Here is a 16,754-nt window from a genome sequence, read left to right as displayed (position 1 = left end):
GGTTCATATTTTACGGAACGCATCATTATTTGTTCTTTTCTGGTCTGTTTCAGGTCTGATACTGACTTAAACATGGGCTGAGACCGATTTTGGCTGAAAATGTGGATTTTATGGCATCGGACTGCATACCCGCAAAATCCACATTTTGTACCTAAAGATCCTCCAGAACCATGTTAAGGCCAGGAATGCAAACATTTCTTCGCCTCTGCATTTTTCAAATCGGCCTATCCACTTCCAGAACCTCTTTTTCCTCAGAGATTTCAAAAATATGACTTTTCTTACAGTTCTGCGCGAATAAATTCCAGCGATCTTGCAAGAAACACATGATATTACTGCAGCTTTGAAAAACCCGCAATTTTGTCGGCTTGCCTATTTGAAGATGTCGTTTTCGGGGGGACCTTCATATTTCCACAGGTGATCGATTGCAACCGGTCGCGTGATCGGAGAGTTTTTGCAGCCCTGGCTTAGGCCAGAATTAGACCATGAGAGGAGACCGCAATGAGCAAATCCTAATGCATTCCGTAAAATACAAACCTTCAGTGAGCAAAAAATCATAAAATTGGACTGCATTAAGCAGAAAAGAACGAAGCCGCATCAGCTATTGCCAAAAACTGGGCAATTTGATTTTTCTACTTAGAAACGGTTATGCGGATTTTTATGTGAATTTTAGTGAATTTCCTGCATAGCTCGAAGCAAATTCCCTAGAATTTTCAAAGGAGACCGCACAAACGTTATCTCGTAAAAAATTAATTTGCCCAGTTAAATGGGAATAGCTGATGTGGCTTGTTTCCCTAAACGCGGTACAATAAAATTGAGGAATTTCAAGGTGGGCCCAAAACAGCCCTTATCGAAACCCCTCCTTTGGAGAGCAAAGCGGCAACACGGCGTGATAAAGGCGTCTGAAACTTCTCGCAGTTATCAGTACTCAGTGCACGGGCTCATCGTATAATGGCGGCGATTTGTGGCTCGAGCCTGTGACGCTCGTCTCTGCGTGGACCAATCACGAGACAGCAACAAGGCCAATATGACTTGCCGTCGCCTATTAAAGCACCGTCGACGAGCAAGGAGCCACGCACCACGTCCCTGGAGTGCAACCCAGTCATGCAGTTCTCTCGCCTGATCCGCGTCTTAGATCTCAGTCACATTTTCTAATCGATGCACCCGCTCCACTTCCGCCCGGTGCCGGTGGCTGGATAAGTATCATAGATAACGCCAGCGGGCTGATTGTTGGAATTGATACACAAAGCAATAGACAAATTGAGGGAGTATGCAGCGATCCTATTGGCTGAAATGGTTGGTTCCTATTGACTAAAGCGCTTTCTCCACTTGTCAAAATGGAAGATCGAAAAGGTTCAAAGTTGGGACTTGATCGGTCCGTTGAATCAATTGGCCAATCAAGTCCCCACTTTACAAGACGCTGTAATGGATTAAAAAAATACAAATCTAACCACAAAATTACAAAACCGGGAAAGTTTCTTCTCCGTGCGGCAAAATCGTCCGTTTGCAGATAGACGGTATTGTTTCTTAGCCCTCGTAATGTCCACACCTATTCTGCCATGGTAAGGAAATACGCCGTATGGACCTTCAGGCGTTGCCATATTTCCTTTGATATAACACGAACTCCCTGGTAAACTCATAAATATTTTCCTTCCAATTTTTCAGATAATTTTGTCCGCAATTTCACCCTCAGCTCTTGAAAATCTATCGGAAAAAATATTCGTAACTTTCCTCAAAAATAAACATTTTATCGAAGGAAATTTGGCAACTCCCGAATGTTCATACGGCGTTCTTCCTTAGCACGGCAGTATTAACAGATATCTTAAAATTGAGGTTCGTCTTCTATTTAAACGCATAGGCCACACACATGCTAGAAGTAAGCAAATAGTTATCTTTTCGAAAAACACCCATATCCATGTATTTTCCTCCAAAAGCTTCGAGAGCCAATAGACAAAGTGTAAATCAGTGCTGTGCTGAGAAAGCACGCCATGTGAGCCTTCAGAGGTTGCCAAATTTCCCTCGAAATAAAATACGAAATTTTAGGAAGATTTGTGAGTATTCTCTTGTAATTTTCTGAGTATTCCAGCCAACCTTTAATTTAAAGTATCTCAAAATTTCAAGGAACTCATAACGTCTCTCTTTTGACGTAAGGGCATACCTCAATTTCCATGAAAGCCCTGTTTTAAATATAAATCTGTGCTTGTTGGGGCTCATGTCGAAATAAAAATATGCCCTTACGTCAGAGGAACGACGATAAATCTATTGAAAAATACATATTTTATCACGAGACATCTGACGACCTTCGAATTTTCATAGGCGTTTTTCCTACGCAAGGCAGTAGCAGTAGATTTCGTCAACTTAAGGTATGCCTTCAATTTCGCCGCATGAGCTACAAACATACTCAGGAGCCAAAGGATCTCTCCAGTGGCGTGGCGTGCTTTCGATAAATCGATTGTCCTGCCATTTAAACCTATGGAAAAGAATCGATTTTTAAGGTGTTCGCTGTGAACACCCTGATTATCGATCCTTTTCCATAGGTTTAAATGGCACAACAATCGATATATCGCAAAGCACGCCGCGCCACTGGATCGCTCCATTTTCTCTTTGTCTTCTTTGTCTATAGCTTTGCCCGTGAATTTCAACAATCACCAAACTATTCTGCCGTGCTAAGGAAAAACGGCATGTGAGCATTCGAGAGTTGCCAGATTTCCTTCGATAATATGTTCATTGTTGAGAAAAGCTATGAATATTTTTTCTTGAAATTTTCAGGAACTATATGTAAAATTGCTCACAAAATTATCTGAAAAAAATTGGTGAGAAAAAATTCATAAATTTACCAGAAAATTCGTGATTTATCAAAAGAAATTTGGCAACGTCTGAAGGCTCATACTGTGTTTTCCCTCAGCACGGCAGGATTGTCCATATCATTACATGCTTCTCAGGTCTCGTATGGAAGTGGAGATACGCTCTTTCATCGCGTCAAAGAAGCGACTATACGCATGAGATTCAAAATGTTTTCAAAATTTTCGGTGGTACTGCTCTTGATCCTTCTAGGCGTGCCTTAAAACGCGTCCTCAAGATCCCCTCCCCTCTTTTTAAGTCATGGAGAGCCTAAACCAATCTTGCACCAGTTGAAAAGCATTACAAAACCGCCGCTGAACTTGAAGAGCTTTTTGGACTTGATTATCTGACTCCCCTATTCTGCCGTGCCAGGGATGAACGCCGTATGAACATTCGAGAGTTGCCAAATTTACTTCGATAAAATGTTTTTTTTTTTTTTTTTTTGAGGAAAGTTATGAATATTTTCCTTCGGATTTTCAGAATCTTTAGGTGAAATTGCGAACAAAATCATCTGAAAAATTGGGAAGAAAATAGTCATAAGTTTACCATAAAATTCACGTTTTATGAAAGGAAATTTGGCAACGCCTGAATGTTCATACGGCGTTTTTCCTTAGCACGGCAGTATTACGCCTTGTCTCGACGGGACGTTTCACGGGATTTTCCAAAAGTTCGAATCGCAGGAATGGAACTTCTGGGCTTTTTTCTCGTTAAAAAACAAAACAAAATTTCTTATTCTTCTTTTGAAGTCGCTCCTGGGACTCCATAAGGACTTGTAATTGGTACTGTGATCAGTATTAACTAACTCAATATTTTTCCCGACTTCATTAGTGGGATTTTACCTTGGGACAAATCCCATGAAACGCCCCGTGGAGAGAAGGCCTAAGAATGGTTCGATTTCGGCTTACTCGGAGGTTGAGCCCAGCCTAATTTTGAGTTATTTTTCCAAATATATCGTGTTTTGAGGGTGATGCGGGTTTGAAAAAGATATTATATTGAAAATAACGTGTAGTAATGTCAAGCTTTGAAATGAGCTCCATACTATGGGGCTCATTTTTGTAATTCAGTGAGTTTTGCAAAGTCGATGGATGTATAAGTCGCAGGCAATCAGCAATCGCTGGCAAATTACAATCTGTATATGCTGAATACAAAAATGCAAAAATTCAGAGGTTGAGAAACAAAATACGAGTAAAAAGTACTGATTTATACGCTTGGCATTTAAAGAGACTTTTTTTCTTCTTCATTACACTGTACCAACGAGGACACTCGCAAGTGCGTGTTGTGAAAAGCAGTGAGCTTAGTTGGGTGTGGTTCGGATAGGCAAATAAACTAACTCTCTGGTAAGGCGGAGAGTATCAACGGGGTTGGAAGGCGCCCCGCGCCGAGCTCGCATTCATGAATTTCTTTTTCAATGAAAAATTTCATGTATTGATACATTGCAGTTTGACGAGTTAATGCTTATGCCGCTTGCAAATTGCTAGCGATTGCTGACTACTTTCGACATAATTAAGCAAAGAGGATTCAGTTGCTAAATATTTTTTAAGAAAAAATTGATGTGCACAAGTACGTTGAATTATTTTGTATCGACGCAATCATTACATCGACGGCCAAAGTTCGAAACTACGTATCTCTGTTTGCAACGTTGCAGACTTCCTGTCATACTTTATTTCATCATTGGAAAACTACACTGATAAAAATATTTGTGTTCTTGTGTTATACTTGGTTAAAATGGGAAGTCAAACGCAAATTAACACAAGTCGTGTCTTGATTTAGGTGCATTTTGCGGTGAATTTAGAACAGAAAACAATAGAGAGACTGGTAAAATGTATTCCTCAGATTGCGACGTTGATCGTTGGTATTCACCACTCGTTTTTTTTTTTATTTAATTTCTTCAAAAAACCTACCTGACATTTTCTCTCGAGACTGTCAACCGAAGGTTAGGGATATTCTGGGTTTCACTTCGCATATAAATCAATCATTTGTGTTGGTTTTTCTCTCTTTGTAGTCAACTTAATTTCCTAAAAACTTCCTTAATCTCTCTTCTTTATAAACAGAATATTCCGTGAAAATTTCCAGTTATATAGCTGACTTGTGTCTCTTCGAAAATTTAAAACGGGAGCAGAGATTTTGGAGCACCGCGCTGAAGATACGTGGTTTCTCACTTTAGGCATCGATGTCGGAATTGTAGCCGCAAAGACAAGTGTCTCGTTTGTGGTGCTTCAAAATCTCTGCTCTCAATTTATATAAAAAAAGAACAAACTAACACTTTTTTTTTAAACTTCACTGGATCTTTTTGGCGCAGAGGAGCAAAGACAGGGAAGTTTTCGAGAGATGACTTTGAGTGTTTTCCTATTTATAAGGATCCTTAATTGGACGTATTCATGCTAAAAGGAACTATGTTGCACACAAGTCCTGTGCACATAGTTCCTTTTAGCATAATACGTCAAATTACAACTTGAACGGATTTTTTACTGATCCCTAGAAATCATTTTCTTGTTTTGATTTCATACAGTGCCGTGTTGAAGAAAAGAGTAATGAATTCAATTTATTTGTTTGTGATTATTGCTGTTTTTCCTTCAGTACATTTTCGGTTTTTTTGCAAAATTAAAAAAAAAAATATGAAGAAACTTTACTTTAAAAATGAATACCTACAATTTTTCTGTACAGAGTGCAAGAAAGTTTTGATGAATGTGAATGGATTTGCATTTCTTGTGATTCCAGAAATTAATTATTTTTTCTGTAGAAATTAAGACAATTCATCAATTTGAAAGGGTGGTGTGGCGGAAATAATCTCGAATAAAGGAGAAAAATTAAACAATAGTAATATTTTTATTGTTTTATGAGTCATTGAAGTATACATTGTGTTTATCCATGAATTTATTACCTAATATGTCTTAAACATTAAAATTTGGTATCATGTATACCAATTTATGAAAATGAGCATCTTTTGAAAAAGAAGAATATTCGATCAAAACATACCAAGAGTACCATCAACATTGACTTCCTCCGCGAAAAAGAGTGGATTAGATCCATTATTTTACAAAATGTAAAGAGGAAAGAAACAACATGATCAACTAAAATTAATACGCGGACTGCATCACAAACGTTTGAACAATACTAATTGTCGAGTTCAACTTGCCTCTTTTTGACCTATTTAATTTAATTTTGTACATAAATACATAAAATTCAATGAAGTACCTAACAAAATATGAGTAAATTTGCGACAGTAATAATACAAAAGTATTTATAATAGTACAGCTTCAGTTATGATACAAAATATTTTAAAAAATAAACTAATTAGTCTTGGTATTTTAAATTGAAATTTTTAGGCTGAAAAATTACAAAAAGTTACTATTTACAATCATCGTATACAGAGACGTAGTTCTTAACTACAAAAAATGGGTTGGATTATCATTATTAACCTTAATTCGTATACTTAGAACCTGTTCATAAGACAGTATAGACTCATCACACGAGTATCAAAATATTATACTTCGTACGAGCACGTAAATACAGCAACCACGAATTAATTAAGAATTCGATCTCCCGACATGTCATTTGTGAACATAATTGGAAAATTAAGACATTAAGAACTTGGAAACTTTAGGGATTGTTTCATGTGTATTCAAAAAGTAGGCAGATATATTTGTCTGGCCTTCCTCAACATTAGAAAAACTTAAGAGAGAGTCTTCTCACTCTATCAGTAACTATATTTTTCACAGCCTTTGAACGGCGAATAAACTATTGTAACAAAAGTTATTATCTGAGAGACCTTCTTGTTGAAAATGTTCTACTCCTCGGCAAAGTTACTGAATCGCAGTTATAAGTACCAACTGGAATAAGGGGCCGTTATCATTGAAATTGATAACTTAAAATCGAAGGGATACATCCATGCTTGAGTCTTAAAAATAATGATAACCCAACCCTATAAGAGATCCTTATGTGCTAAATAACACTGGTATTTATGATTTTATCGTATAAATTCTCACTGGAGCCTAGTCGACCGGACACAGAGTGATGATGGAGTTGATGGCAGCGATGTTCCAGTCGTGTAGGAAAAAAACTAGAACACCTGAAATTCAGTAGCTTCCATCAAACCCGTCATCAAAAATAGCCAAAACTAAGGAGTTGCAGTAGGTACTTTAATGCGTAACGAAAATTTAAAGCAAAATAAAGGTCCAAAACTGCCCTACAAGGAGAACACCTCAAAGCTCCGCTGACTTAAAGCAGTTATGATAGATTAATACGGACATCGTCACGATTGGCTACATTGTTTTTTCCTCCATTTAAATTGATGCGAATAATCGAATATAGTTGAGGCTGCCCCAATAAACATCGATTTTTCACACTAAATCAACTAGATGAAACCCACTACTGCCAACTTGCGAGCTGCCACGGACGAACACAATGTCTCATCTCGAAATGTGGTTACGTGCTTATGTCAGTGGAGCGACGAGGTTTACTATTAGCATCTAATCACTTTTGATTGGAGAAAAGATGAACAAATTCATAAATAAACTAACACCTCGCGAGCAGAGAGGAAATCTATACCTCTAATCGCCGTAAGTATATTAGGAAGAGACTAGAATTTTATTTGAGAGAATATTGCATGATTCTCTTTTAACACCACGAACAGAGCGTAAGTACCCGCCATCGTTCAAAGTTTTCTTTTCTAGCACAAAAACTGATTTGTTTTCAGGAAAGGAGCTTCATCATTTCTGGTTCCTCTTTTGCACAACGGAATATTTTTTCCATATTCTCCCTTGTTTTCTTGATCAATAACCAACTTGTTTTCAAACTAAGACTTGCACAGAAAGCGTGACGGTTTGATTCGGTAACTGATTGTCAGCTTTCAAAGAAACATTCAACGAGGTTCCATCTTTTCATGCGATATCGCCTCTAAAAATATCAAGTAGAGAGCTGTGCCTGACCTACTGTTTGAAAGTTTTAAAGGAAACCTAAATTTGAGATAACCGAAGTAACATTTTGGATAGAAACTCCCTAAGTCAAATAGTAACGTCCATATGTATTTTTAACGTTCTTGAAATACGTGACGTCAACAAATTGATGACGTGTACGGATTTTCTATCTATTGAATGTTGAATATATGCATGATATTTGGCTGTGGACTTCACTTTATTTTGGTCATTTTTTACGAACTTCCAGTTTACAAACTTTCCGTCAACTTTTCAGGAGAATTTTGGGATGAATATTCTGCAGTTTTTTCCCATTAATCAACCCGCCTATTTCTTTGCTTTTTATTTCGAAGCAAAAATAATGTAAAAATATCCTCCTAGCTTTAACTTTAATGCAACACACTTTAGTGAAGAGAGAGAAACAAAATTCTCTTCAGAACGCATTGAGTACTAGTTGGCACATGCAGATTTTATAAGTACACCGATAACATACAATATTGCTTACAGCAACGTTATTAGAGTTTAATAATGTTTGCCTCACAATGAAGCAAGAGAAGACTTTCTAAGAGAGTCGTATACAATCATGTTTGAACATAGTTCAGAAAGGAATGTATGAAAGTGACAAAGTCAAAAGTACCATCTAGAAATTTAACATTAAGATAGAGTTCCAAGGTTCTAAATTGTCCTTTGAATTTCTTTTTAACAAAAAGTCTTTAAGTATCCCGAGGATTGGATAAAATCAAAGCACCCATTTATTATATCATACTTGGGTGGAAGCATTATCTTAGGTCTTGATGTCATGATGAGGAAGAACTACTTTGTTTTTTGTGCGCAATCGGCCATTTTTATAATGTCTCTTGACAAAAGGGTTGTGAGGAAGAAAAAAGTGCGTGAGAAACTTGCGAGTAATCTATCATTTTTACTTGGATTGAATGGAATCCAAGAAGATTCGAAGTTACTGGAGTTTCCTTTTGTAGGGAGACCCTTTTGAGGAACACTAGCGGTGGGCTCTTATTTACCAAACTTGGATAAAATACATTCATATTAAATACAAAAATAATGACAATGATGGAAACAAATTAGATACTGCGGACTTGTGTTAATGATGACAGAAAAGAATATTTTTTTAAAGAGTCTTGCATGAGTTTAGTGGGCTGAGACACAACAAAGAAAAATACAGGATACTCAGTAGATTGATCAGTTGGACGTATTTCCGCCAAATGAAAGTATGTGCATTATGACGTGAGCCCTGTTGTGCATTATATTTTCATGGGTCTTAGGGCTCATGTCTAAATGCACATGGTTCCGTTTGGCAGAAATACGTTCAGTTAATTCCGATTGGCTGAGGCTTTTACTGAATTGATAATTTTACTTATCAATGTTTTTACTTATCAAGAAGCAATAGTGCAGGGATAATTGACTCTAAGGTTTGACGTATACATTGTGAAATATCATCGTTTAACATTGTAGAATCACATTCTTGTAGTAATCAATATCATAATCAAAAAATTTAAGAGGCCTGAGTAGACAGATCTCTCCAACGTTGCTGAACTGTGGGAGAAGAAGGGACTATGTACAGATATTACAGAGTTACACATGTAGGTTATCAGCCCACCCAACGAATTACGAAGCAGAATAATAGAAAGTCGAATTTTTGTCAAGTATTTCTTTCACATCAAGGAAATCAACTATTATGGTAAACACAATTTTCATTAAGGAAACATGACTTCGGCAAAGGTTTAAAAAAGACGTATACTTTTTTGGGACTTATGAACATCATTGCTATGGGTAAAAAAATATAGAAATTAAATAAGTACCTATAAATTGAGCTTAAGACTTGGAATTTAAGTAATAACATACAACCAAGGAGTCCAAGTACAGTCAAATTAGACCATGCGCAATTGAGAGTGGGAACCTAAATTAATCTCCGTTTCATAAATTAAAAGAAAATAAAATACAAAACAGTTAAAAGTATAGACTTCTGGAAAATGGTTCATTGCAATGTAAACTACATGTCAAGCGTCTCGTATTAAAATAAACGATGAGCTTTTAATAGATGGAGAGAGCTTAAGTTTCTTCTCATTTAAAAGAATTTTTTCACTTTTTTCTCAATTTATGAAGGTTTTGACCTATCATTATAATTTGGCCTTGTTATGGGAAAGTTCATACTCGAATCTAAAATTCTATATGAAGTTTATTAGAGTAAATGAACTTCAAAATAAATTTAGTAACAACGTGGACTGAATTGCGGTGCAAGTATTGAAATTATGCATTTTGTCACAAACGTCAGAGAGGGTTAACTTTTATTCAAATCAATGAAAAAAAGAGAATAACTGTCAGTTTATATAATGGCTGACGTCTACTTAGGTGAGTTATTTGGACAATTAACTTGAAAATAGAATTCGTATCGCTTACATAAGAAAGAAAAGAAAGAGCGAGGCGAGAGGGAAAGAAAATTTGAACAAAGAAGACAGTGTTAGAACTGGATATTACTGATGAGTTTTGCTTGTGAATAATGTTTCATGAGAAAAATACGGCGAAAAAACCTGTATATTACAAAAGTAAGAAAAACTAAACAAAAAAGTTGGGAACGAAAAAACACATCAACAACAATAATAAATGGGGCAAAATATGAAAATATTCTTTTGCATCACATTGGAAATCAGGTAATTTTATTTGATTTAAAATTGCTACAATCAATTAAAAATAAATGGTATACGTTTTAGTATCTTCAATATACTCCCACCATCTAAAAATTACCATCATATTCATTCCATTCAAGTCATTCCATTTACAGAGATACAGCCAATAATATTGAGATGGGAGGCTACGTCATCATATTCATAACAGTGGAGTTATGGTGGATAGAGATGAGTAATAATGAGTGTTTAATTTCCATGAATTTTCACCCCAATAAGAATCCGCATGAAAAGGCGGTGATGAGTTGACAAATTTAGAGGGATATAAAAATAAAAACTATTTAAATAAACCACTATTTTAAGTCATGAAACCAAAATCCCGTCTCCAAAGGAGAAAATACGTGCCTTGTTCCATTCATTCATGCATATCCGTATCAGGTGAACAAGGAAAAAAATTATTTTCGTCAAGTTTAACTGGAACAAGTAGAGGATACAAACTAGATCAAAACTAAATTCGATGGTTTATCACTGAGATGTCATCTTATTCAGTCATTACTTATTTTCGTTCTTGAAGTTAAATCGTTAGGTTTTCAGAATATTAACTTACAATAGCATTGCACAACTTAGAGATAAGAAGAGAGAAATTATTCTTTAACTGAAAAACACAGAATTAGTGGCAGGTGTACTGTCGTGGTAAGGGAGAACACCGTATGAGCCTTCAGAGGTTGCCAAACTTCCTTCGTCGAATAACGAGAAAATAAGTCAGAATTTTTTTCAAATTTCTCACCGAATTTTCCCTGTGATATTTTCTGAAAATTTCAATTAAAAGTCACATGATATTTCTCAAAAATACAATTTTCTCGGGTGAAATTTGGCAACATTCAAGTGTTCATACGGCGTTCTCCATTGGCACGGCCATGTAAGAAGAAAGATAATTTTGAGAGGAGAGATCAACTCCTACGGTAAATAGAAGCGCAGAGAAACTATCGAAAAGACGGGGGTTGATAAGCTACGACGGAGGGAGCGGAAAGTTGAGAAGTTAAAGTGAGATATTCACAGATTAGTATTTGCAACGTATGTACAGAGAGCTCGGGAGGGAGAGAGAGAGAGAGACTGCGTGGCGTTTCATTCAAACGTATTTACTAGATAATTGCTTCGCTAACTCGGTATACTTTAGAAATTTAGAATGGGGGCTTTCCTCGAAGTTGTTCTGTTGCGTGGGGCTCCTGGCGGCCGACGTGGACGCCACCGAGGAGCTACTCGACTTGCTCGGGGGCGTCGAGGGTGACTTGAGGGCGACCGGGTCGGGGATGACCCCGTCCTTGACGAAGTGCATCTTGGAGAGGTGATGCCTGTAGGCGCCCTTGGAGATGAACGGCGTGTCGCAGAAGGCGCACTTCATGATGGAGTCCGAGTTGACGACGGCGTCGTTGCAGGCCCAGCTGAAGGCCAGGATAGCACCCGGGGTGTTGCTCGTCGAGGTCGTCGTCAGGGGGACGGGCGTCGAGCCGTGCGGCGCCGCGAGGCTCGGCCGCGGTGGCGGGTGGTGAGTCTCAGTCTTGTCGCAGAGTTTCTGGAGGGCCGCCAGAGGGTGACTCGTCCCTTTCCCGGAGGTCGTCGTCGGCTCGGAGGAATTGGCGTTCCCACCCGAGAGGTTGTCGAACATGGACGATAAAGCACCTAAACTCCCGCTCGACTTCTTATCGGACCGGGACGTCGCCGAACGATCGCTGCTCGCCGGGCTGGCCGAGTTCCGGCAGGGGCTCTCCGGAGCCGGTTTTGGACTAGACGCTGGGCTCTCACTGCTCTCCTTCCTGGGTTCTTCATCGTCCTCGGCTTTGACACTACTCGTCGTCACCAACGACTCCTCGCTCATCCGCCTCTGCGGGTCGCGGTTCTCCGAGTTCTCCGGGCTCTCCACTCTATCCCGCTCTTCCTTCACGCTCACCTCATCCTCTTCTTTGATCTCCGCTTTGACGTCCACGTGGTTGCGTTTCCGGTTGGAGCTCGGGAGTGGTACCCCGGCTTCCTCTTCCGGTTCCCGCTTGATCTTGAGATCGACCGAGGCGTCTTCGGGCGGAGACATGGCGCCGACGTTCTCCGGCGTCGCCCTCGCGGACGATGTCGACAGCTTCTCCGGAGAGTCGAATTTCTTCTCGGGCGTGAGAGAGTCGTGCCTGGATAGACCCCTGTCCGACACGGAGCTCGACTCGCTACCGCTTCTTTCCCTCCGCCCGCAGTTGGCTTGTTGATGGTGGTGATACGATCGCAGAAGGTTGATAGTTTGCGCGTCGACGAGGGGCTTCGTGTAGTCGACGCTTTCGTCGATGCCTAGCCTCTTGAGGATGCTGGAACCGATGGGAGCGTTGCCGGGACTGGCGTTGGGGTTGAAGTTGGCGCCACCACTAGCACCACCATGCCTGCCTCGCGAGTCGAAACTTTTTTCTATGAGCTTCTCGATGGCGTTGAGGACGGACGGCGAGGTGGAGTTCTTGCCGTCCGACTGTTTATTGCTTGCTTTCGGCTCCGAGTTGATCGAGAGGTCCGACGCGGCGGCCGGCGGCGACACGGACGGGAGATTCACGTAGTCCTTTTTGATCTTGCGGCTTTCCCGGAGCGTCTGCGTCACGCTGGGCGGATTCTCCGAGGTATGCATGTTGCTCGACAGCAGGGCGTTCTTCAGCAGATTCCTATGGTCGCTGCTGATGGCGCCGCTCCCGATGCACAACCGGATATGGTCGACGAAGACCGCCATGTCGATCTTCTCCCCGCACTTCTCGCAGGTTATCCGACTGGCGGCGTGGATCTCCCGGTTGTGTTTGCCGAGCATCATGAAGCTCTCGCCGTTCTTCATGTCGTTCTGCGCTCGCTCCAGCTCGAGCAGCTTCCGAACGGGCAGCGACTTTTTCCGCTTCTCCCTCGTCTGCCGTCGCCGGCCGCCGCTCTCCGTGATCGACCTCATGATGTGCTCCTTGTAGTGGGAGTTCTTCACCATATGATTGCTAAGGTCTTTCAACGAACTAAAGGCTTGATCACATACTTTGCAGGTGAGCACCGCGCTCACGTGACTACTGGTTACACTCGAGGCGCCACCGGCGGCCGAGCTGCTCACTCCGCCGCTGCTCCCGCTTCCACCGGACTTGCCCTCGTCGGCGCTCTTCCAGGAGATAATCTGCTCTTGGGAGATTATGTTCGTGTAGTGCTGCGTTTGCTGCATATGACTAGTCATCTCGGCGAGTGACCGGAAGCTCTGCCCGCACCACATGCACTTGAGAATCTGCCTAGTTTGTTCGGCGCCTTTCCCGAGCCAGACATCCTGCCCCCTGACGAGCTTCCTCGGGAGCGGCATGGTTTCCTTGATGATGAGGTTCAAGTCGGAAGAGTTGGGCTTGCTGTTGGCGGCCGACGGCGGCGAGTTGATGTTGTTGGAGGCCCCGGAGGGCGGCGCCTGTTGGGGCGGCGCTGGAAGCGGCGGTTGGATCTGGGGATAGGAACGTTGACACCGCAATGCTTGGCCTCCTTCATGTGCGTCGTCATGGCCGCCAGACTCGGGAAGCTCTGCTTGCACCACACGCACTTCAGCACGTCCTTGGCCTGCTCGGCGCCCTTGTTGAGCCAGTGCGACTGCCAGGCGCTATGCCGCCCGCTTGAACCTATGTGACTATTGTTATTGTTAACGCTACTGCTGTTGTTGTTGAAGGAGGAGCGGAACTCGTCGCCGCCCAATTTGCTAAGCTCGCTCATCTTCTCGAGGGCCTTGGAGGCGTCGCTGGGCGCGGAGCGGGGCTCTTGAGATTTGGTCTTCCCGTTCCAGGGGAAGGTCTCGGCGGCGGAGGAATTGCTCTTGGGTGAAAGACTGCTGGCGGCCGCCATGGCGGCGGCGAAGTAGGGGAAGTGAGGCGGGACCCCGGGCGGCGGCGTCCACGGCACTTGCTTGAAGTCCATCGGGATCTTTTTTGGTTGCGGACTAGGAGACGAGGCCGGCGACGAGTCGTCGCCGTGACTTCTTTTTCTACTGGAAACTGATAAATCTAAAGGACTATTGAGAGGAACTTCGACCGTGGCCGGGATCTTGAGGAGGTGGGGCCCGGGCTGGGGCGGGGGCGTCCCGGAGGGTCGCTTGGTGCTGAAGTCGAGGACGTTGGGCTCCTCGGAGGCGGAGGCGGAGGCTGAGGAGCGGGGGGACTCGTTGCGGGGGGACGGGGAGGGGGCGGGTGAGGTGGGCGGTGAGGCGGCTCGCAGGAGCTTCTGGTGGGGCTGCGGCGTCGGGAGGAAGAGCGGCGGGGGCGCCAGGCTCACGGGGCTCACCGGGGACACCACGTCCCGCTCCGACACGGCCGAGTCCCGAGAGGAACATCGCGGTGGTATCGACGAGCATCTCGAGTACGGGGGGCTTACGGCCTCGCTGAAACAACAAGAGAAAATCCAACGTCAGAATCCGCATTTAATGACACAACATTCGAAATATGAAAACTGATTTGCGACCGTCCGCTGAAGAACGGGCGTTGGTCCACGGACAGAGATGCAAAATTGTAAGATTTTTTGTAAAATGAAAGTTCATGAGAACTTTTAATACTTTTGTAATGGACTAAGTAAGCCATGTAACGCATAGAGAGAGCAAAATCTTTATTTTTGAAATTTTGAGAGAGGAAATATGAGGCACTTGGAGGACAAGAAGCATGAGTGCAGTTTTGCTATTTGAAGAAAAACGAATCCAAGGTTTCTAAATTTTGTGAGGCCTAACGGAGCGACGAGAAGAAAGTTCAAACTCACATTTTGATGCTTAAAATTTGGATTTTATAAGTGAATTTTTCGCAGAATTTATTTCAAACAGCCTAGATTTCGATGACACCTCTAATGTTGCAATTTCTTTTGAAACTGCCTTATGCGCCTTGTCTTCCAAGCCCCCCTCATATCATAAATCAAATTTCGATGTTGTAAGAAATTTACCATTTAATCTATTGAATGAAAATCATTTTTCAATTAGCAAATACTATGTTGCATCAAAATAGTGTCACTCATCACGTTCTTTCACTTCATTCCACTCATTGTGAGCAAAAAATTGTCCGATTCTTACTGCTAAGAGGGAAACGAGCTTAAGACAACACATGAAGTCAAATCCGGAGATCAACGCTGTTTTTCGCCTAATGAAGGTTGATGGGCAAATTGTTGAACAAGAAATTAAACTAAATTTGCAAAATTATGAGAGATGAAAGTCGCAGTGAGCACTTTGCTGGGCTCGTTTTTAAAAATTTGGTTAGGATTGCTAAAGCAATAGAGAATTTGCACGCACATTTTTTATTGCTTCATCAGAGAGTGCTTACTGAGCTGAGTTCGCAGTATTTCTCATAAAATTTTCTGAAATGGAAAATTATTGTGAAAAAAATATATTCAAAAGTGAAAAAACGCGCCGCCTTGTGACGTCATCTGGTGACATTTTCATGCCAAACACATTTATTTTTGCAGATTAGATATTTAATCATATTTACTCCAATAATTGTTCAATTTAGAAACCAAGTATATCCTCGAGCTCAGACGTAGCAATTTCATTATAAATATGAAATTTCCCCGATTTCAGACACCTGCAAATTCTTCATTGCTCAACTTTTTGGTTTTGAGTCATTACCAGGCAAAGCTAAGCGTAGACTCCCAGAAGTAACTTTTACGCAGCACAGAAGATAACAGTGCAAAGTCTCTTGACTGCATTATATTTTGCAACAAGGAACCACTATCTCTGGCTCTTCTGTAAAAGCACATTTCTGCGTAGGGATACCAATGGCATAAATGTGGTTTCTAAAATGAGCCAGAAATAGTGGTTCCTATTTGCAAAATGCGGTCCAAATATGCTTCCTCTGCCTGGGCAAACTGTGCAGTGGCGAAGGGTGAATGATCGATTATCGAAATTTCTTCATTTGAAGCTATGGCAAAGAACCGATTGTTAAGGTATTCCCTGTTTATCGATCCTTTTCCATAGGTTAAAATGACAGATCAATCGATACAAGAACTATGGGCTGATTCGGGGTGGATTCTCACCTTAACATGGTAGAATCACGGTTTATCTCCTCCCGTGGGCCGGAGAAAGGGGATGCTGGCTCGGAAAGCGAAGCGGCGCTGGAGGCACCTTCGTCGTCCTCATCCTCGTCCTGGTCGCCGGAATCCAAGCCCTGCATCTCCGCGTCTGCCGGCGGCTCTTGCCCGTCGGCGCATTCCCCTGAAACACACAAATCAAACAGTCACAAACAGAGCATACCATCAACGAATCCGAAAGTTGGCAACATTGTTTTTCCCCGTTTGAACCTGTACAAATGTATCGATTCTCGAAGACAGGGTACCTACTAAAACAGGTTGACCAAAAATCAGTACT

At 41.7% G+C, this 16,754-nt stretch overlaps 1 protein-coding gene across 1 annotated transcript in view; it reads right to left on the bottom strand.

Annotated features, from left to right (window-relative positions):
* Positions 1–5,645: 5,645 nt before the first annotated feature.
* Positions 5,646–16,754, bottom strand: part of LOC109032769 (protein tiptop) — a 245,616-nt gene continuing 234,507 nt past the window's right edge. Inside the window, 3 exon segments of the mRNA XM_072303151.1 lie at positions 5,646–13,879; positions 13,882–14,795; positions 16,424–16,601. Coding sequence (XP_072159252.1) covers positions 11,520–13,879; positions 13,882–14,795; positions 16,424–16,601 — 3,452 coding nt within the window. The 3' untranslated portion in view covers positions 5,646–11,519.

This window comes from Bemisia tabaci, chromosome 8, assembly GCF_918797505.1.
Source record: "Bemisia tabaci chromosome 8, PGI_BMITA_v3".
Classification (NCBI taxonomy): domain Eukaryota; kingdom Metazoa; phylum Arthropoda; class Insecta; order Hemiptera; family Aleyrodidae; genus Bemisia; species Bemisia tabaci.
This window is presented reverse-complemented; position numbering and strand designations above follow the sequence as displayed.